General features: G+C 61.3%; 1 protein-coding gene across 4 annotated transcripts in view; it reads right to left on the reverse strand.

The window, feature by feature from the left end:
- The window catches only part of MGRN1 (mahogunin ring finger 1), a 54,122-nt gene extending 48,355 nt beyond the window's left edge, over positions 1-5,767 (reverse strand). For 2 of the 4 annotated variants that reach the window (XM_035339384.1, XM_035339387.1), the window contains exon 1: positions 5,587-5,767. In XM_035339384.1, the coding sequence (XP_035195275.1) occupies positions 5,587-5,674 (88 nt within the window). In that variant the 5' untranslated portion in view covers positions 5,675-5,767. The remainder of the gene's footprint in view (positions 1-5,586) is intronic. The other 2 variants (XM_035339385.1, XM_035339388.1) reach the window with 2 other exon arrangements.
- Between the last annotated feature and the right edge of the window lie 233 nt (positions 5,768-6,000).

Below are 6,000 nucleotides of genomic sequence, written 5' to 3' on the forward strand. Positions count from 1 at the left end.
GAGGTTCCCTCCAAGTCATTTTCCCTGAAGGCTTTTCATCTGTTTATTTTGGGGCATAAGGGTTGAGCCAAACATGCATTCACTTCGCTAGCTGCAACGCACAGACAGCGTAACATTTGTTTTAAAACGAGTCACAGCAGCCACAAACCACCCGGATGGTTCCGGGGGCATTACAGAAGGATTTGCAGCCCCTTTAGCTAGGAGCAAGCGTAATTTACTCCGCAATGGAAGGGCTTTCATGAATGGTTCTGGTTTTTCCATTAAGGCTTTTTTTCCTTTATGCTTCAAGAAAGTCTTTTCTTCCTCTGCGCAGATGGCAGCGCTTTAACGATGAGCGCTCCCGACGGCTGCGCTCAGCTGACGAGCATCCAGATGGCTGCATTACAGAACCACGTCGGCCTTTCCAGGTACAACCACCGACCTCAGCATCAGTCCAGAATCTACCCAGAGCCCACGTAAGGAAATGTAGGTGCTCCAAGTGACAGAGAACCTCTTCCCAACCCTCCCAGAAGCAACAAGTTAAAAATAATCCGTTCTGCAGGCAGTCTCCTAGCACGGCTAGCTCGACACAAGATACACTGCGGTGCTTTATGCTTCGAACAAGGTTCAGAACAGCGTGACGAACGCTGGGGGCTAGGAATTAATTTCACGTTATGTGGGTCAGGCAGGATTGTGCTTTGGAGCATCTCATCTGATTAACCGTGAAGACAACGCTCGTGCAGGGTGTCTCGGAACCGCAGCCGCCGATGATCAGGGATCGGAGTCAGACAGCTCACTCCTCACACGTGGAGGCATTTGGTGCTCGGCCAGCGAGACTTCGGGGGGTTTTCCTGTGCATTGCACGTTCCCAGGCTCCAGGGACGCCGTATCATCGTGTCACAGCACTCCCTGGGCTCTCCACACCACAAACTCTGAGCAGGGCTTTTCCACGGGGCAGTTCCGCGTCCCGCAGCCGGAGGACGGAGGGCTGCTCGCGGCCGCAGACCCAGCACCTTCGGGAAGACGGCTGCTTTGAGACAACATCCCAAGCAGTCTTCCCAGCACCTTCGGGTGAAAAGGGGGCCAGGCTCTCTCCTGGGGCCAGAGCAACGCCGCGATGCGTAACCAGCATGGTCAAGGCATGAGGGAGGACGCTGACATTAACACACGCACGGCATCGCGAGCACAACGTGAATTCACGTCCCTCGCTCGGTCTTTCCGTCCGAAACGCCAGCGGCCAGAGCCAGCGCGATGCCACCGCCCCCAGGCCTGAAGCTTTCCGAAACCCGTTGCTAGAACAAGGTGTGAAGTTTGGAGCTCTCAAGGGAGGAGCAAAGTTCCGCGCTGCTCCTCTCACCTGCTGTCACCAGCAGCTGACACTTTGCCCGAGCTGGAGACGAAATGCTTCAGGAAAGCACTCGTGTGAGGATCACACCAAGGGCTGCCAGGACAGAGAAGCCTCAAGAAAACTTCAAGAAGGAAAAGAGGAGGTTTCTTCTTCCTTCCATGCAATTCTGGTCACCGGGATGCCTTGCTTCCCCACACCTGGCACACGACTGACAGAAGTCGTAACGTCTGTAAGAACGCATTAAAACCCTGCTGCATCTGCATCGGGGGGTCAGCTTCCAGCTCCACTGCACACACGGCGTTAGGCTTTTATCCAGACCGTGCTGCCCCGAGGACCCCGTTCCCATCCATCCCCCAGCCTGTACGACACCCCTGGCCTGCCCTGTGCAAGCCCAGCTTCCCACAGAGCTCCGTAACTGCAGAGCCAAAAAAAGAAAAGGTCTTTGGATTAGTCCTGCACAGAACCGCCACAACCAGAAATGCGCCAGGAAAAGCAGCGACGTGCGTACGAAACGTGGAACGAGAAACAAAAGAGAGCAAAGAAGAAACCGTGCCCTGCCTTTAACTTCAACCTGCCCTAAACCTTACTGCCCCTATTAGATTGGCACGAAACACAGGAGAATATTAGGTAAAAGAACAAGGACGGGGACGCTGCTGAGGTAGGTAAAGTGCAGGTGGTAGCACGGTCAAGAGAGCGCAAGGCGATGACAGCTTAGGCTCCCTGCTATTATTAGAGTTACTGGGGAAGCGAAAGAGGCGGGCTCCTTTCCGAGCTCTCAGCCACGCACACCAGCACCGCACACGAGGGAGGCGCTGGGCGCAGTCGGAAGCAGTGCCTGGAAGAAGCCCCTCGCCTCCCCGGCACGAGGCCACCGACAGCCACAGCGTGGCAACCCGGAGAAGTGACAGAAGTCGCTGCTTGTGAGCCGCAAGCCCGCCAGGCAGGTGCCCGCGAGGAGCTGGGAAGGAGGGGGCAGCCACGGGGTGGCATCAAGTCCCGGCAGAAGGGCGGCAGTCGCAGTGCTGCGTCCTGCAGAGCGGCCGAGGAACGGGGGGAAGGTATTTCTGTCCCACAGCACGCGCGGCTCATGAGCTGCGAGCAAGGCGATGGACCGGGTACAGCTCAGGGGCTCTCATTTACAATTGCTCTTTCTCCTGTCAAAGCATCGTGCCCAAACACCAGTTTGGTTTCAGAGAGCTCCAACCCAGCTTTTTGCTCCCCAAAGGCCACGCTCTGCAGTGCTCTTGCAAGAGGCTACTCCAGAGGGGGAAAGCCAGCTCCAGGGCACGTGCACCCGCTCCGCGCTGCAGACGAGCTTGCTGGAACGAGAGCCGAGCTGACGAACGAGCTGCAGGAAACACTGGTGCCTCGCTCGCTGGTTGCTAAAGCGATGGGAGCATCGTGCACCGAGGCTGCACACAGCACCACGGATCGTTTTACTGCTTTCAGCACAGAAGCAGAGCGAGGACTGGGAGCTGTTCCTGTGATCAGCCTTTTGCAGCCCGTTTCACGGAGGCAGGAATTCTTGTCTACCAACGGGCCCTTCTCCAACTCCGGTCCACCTGGGCAGGCATCTGCAATGCTCACAGTCTCCATAAAGCAAGCGAGGAAGGTTAAAAGGTGCCAGGGAAGAGGGGTTACAGAAGGGAAGGGGTAGCACCTGGCGGCGTTTCAGTGGCCCCATCTCCCCGCGCCGCAGGAGGGGCGGCGCGGACGATCCGCACCCAGAGCCTCGGAGGAACAGGCAGGGCATTTTCCGAGCCGGATTCCCAACTAGCACAGCGCGTAGCGGTCGCAGCACGGCTGCTGGACGACCTGCTGGCGCCTCCTTCGTGACTCTGCTTCCTAAGGACCGAGGCAGGTTCCACAACCCCAGAGCACGACCAGTCATAACCACACCAAACATCAACAGAGCAGCGACCGTCCGTCACCGCGTTTGCGACCGGCTGTGACTCAACAAGGTGCCGTGGCTGGGTGCAGCCTGCCCAAAGCAGCGCCTTCCTTCTCCCTTCTCAGACTGCTTGAATTACAGCCGGGATGCCTACGCGTCGGGCTTGGGTTCTTCCCCACCCGCTAACAGGGCTTTATGGCTCCACAATGCGAACCTGCGTCCTCCAAAGCAACCCCGGCCACGGACGGCAGCCGAGCAGAGTCGCCCAGGCGCCTGCTGACAGCCCAGAGCAGTTTGGGTTCCGAGGGAAAGGACCCCGGAGGTGGCAGAGAGGCCTCGGCGCCGCACACAAGTGAGCTGGGGTAGAGCTCCCTGCCCTCTCCGCATCCTCACGGGTAAGGGCTGAGCAGCCAGGGGAGCGCCGGGGCGTCAGAACCCCTGAGCACACACCGCAACGCGTCACGCACCTGATGGCGACGCGGGCTCCTTCCAGCAGCAGCACAGGGCTCACAGCGACACGGTCACGTTAGCAGTCCTTTAGCCCGGGAACTTGTGCAGTTTCCAGCGAGCTTCATGAAATCAATCTAACCGGAGTGCTCACGTCGTGCTGCCCCGTCCCGTGCCACTCACCACCGACCGTCCAGGCCCAAGCCAAACCGCCTGAGGACTGCGGGACCGGAGGGGCAGTGCCCTTCTCAGCACGCCCCCCTGTAAAACACGGGAAGGAGCTGCCAGCGGCACAGCCCCCCCTGCTCTGCCAGGGACCTTCTTTCACTCCGCAGCCTAGAAGCGTTCAGGACCTGTTCTTCTGCAGGGAGCGACCTCGAGCTCCAACAGCCCTTCTCCCTTCCTGAAGTCAGCAGACCCCTCGTCAGACAACCCTGAAGAAAGCAAAGAGAGGTGCAGCCTCCAGCCGGCAGGCCTTCAGGGAGCGCACAAGCACGTGCAGTGGGAAGCTCAGCCACCATAACAGGCACCTGATTGCCTTTACAGCAGATATAAATACTTTTAAATCAACTGAAGCAAGAGCTGCTTGGTTTTACAAGGGAGGTGCCGTACACGGAACGCTTTTTGACAGCACGGAGGACAACAGAGCCCTCCTGGGTGCACGTCAACACGCAGACCAGACCCCATCGCCCCGGTTAGCGCCTACAGACACGCTGCTAAAACACAACACGCCGTTAATCCTAGCCCGGGTAATTACAACACTACAGAAACACCAGGATGAGGATTTCAGAGAAGCAGTTTAATGTTCATCGTATGCGGTAGCAATAATTAATCCAGCCTGTATCTAAGATCCTTTCCAAGCGTCAGCACAAGTCAGGTGCAAGCTCTGTGTGTAGGGAACTCGCTAGCAGGGCCCACGACACAACAGACGGAGCTCAGCAGACAGCTCCGGGCCCTTTCCCGGCGTGCAAACCTGCGACAAGGCAAGGCACGAGGATGTCAGGGCTCCGCTTGGGAAGATCTTCCACCTCCTCCCAACAGAAAGGGGGAACCTGGCTCCCTCCATCACACGGCCCTGGCGATTTCGCGGCCACAAAGCACAGGCAGCAGCCGAGCCTCTGAGCGAGGCCACGCTGCACCTGCCCGATGGGAGGCAGGGAGCTCGGGCTGGCGCTCTGCAGCTCGCTGAGCCTGCCTGGAAAGCCTGCAGCAGCACATAAACAGGCACCTGTGGGCGAGCGGCCGTCCTAGGAGAAAAGAGCACCTGGGACTGTTTCGTGGGAAGGATAAGGAAAACACATGAAACAAGCCGAGCCGGGCCAGGGACGAGGTGAGTCACGGGCTCACCCTCACCTCCCTGGAGTGCTGCTGCTGGCACCCCAACATCGCCGCTGGCACCCCAATGTTGGTGCCGGCACCCCAGTGTCACCACTGGCACCCCAGTGTCGGTGCCGGCACCCCAATGTCGCTGCTGGCACCCCAACGTCACCGCTGGCACCCCAACGTCGCTGCTGGCACCCCAGTGTCACCACTGGCACCCCAGTGTTGGTGCCGGCACCCCAACATCGCTGCTAGCACCCCAATGTCACCGCTGGCACCCCAATGTCACCACTGGCACCCCAATGTCACCACTGGCACCCCAGTATCGGTGCCGGCACCCCAACATCGCTGCTGGCACCCCAGTGTCACCGCTGGCACCCCAACCCCGCCGAACTTCTCCCTCGGGACGCCGACGGGTGCCAGCCGCTGCCCCTGGCCGGAGCTGAGGCGGTGCGGAGGGGTCGGCGCCCCAACGTCCCCTCACGGCGCCACACCCCTCAGGGGCGGGGGGGGCGGGTACCGGGGGGGGGGGGAGGCTCCGAGGGGCCCGGGCCGCCCCCAGACGCCGCGGAGGCCCCGTGCCCGAAGCCGCGACGCTCACCGGACTTGGGCGGGTAGCGGTAGGCCGAGTTGGCCTGGATGTCGATGTCCTCCACGCCCGCGATGCGCCGGCTGAGCAGGGAGCCCATGGCGGCGGCGGGGGCCGGCCGGGGGCGCGGAGCGGCGGGGAGCGGCCCGCACGCGCACCCGTACCCCTGCCCCTGCCCCTGCCCCTACCCGCGGCGGCGCGGGGCACGCCGGGAGAGCGAGTCCTCCCCGCCGCGACTACAACTCCCGGCATGCACCGCGCCGGGCGCTGCGACGGCAGGGGGCGGGGCTCCGCAGGGCGAGGGCGGGGCGGGGGGGGGGGGGGGGGGGGGGGCCCCGCCCGGGGGGGGGGGGTGGGCCCCGGGGGGGGATGGGTCCCGGGGGGGGATGGATCCTGGGAGGGGATGCGTGGGGCTGCGCCCTGCAC

Source organism: Oxyura jamaicensis, chromosome 14, assembly GCF_011077185.1.
Source record: "Oxyura jamaicensis isolate SHBP4307 breed ruddy duck chromosome 14, BPBGC_Ojam_1.0, whole genome shotgun sequence".
Classification (NCBI taxonomy): domain Eukaryota; kingdom Metazoa; phylum Chordata; class Aves; order Anseriformes; family Anatidae; genus Oxyura; species Oxyura jamaicensis.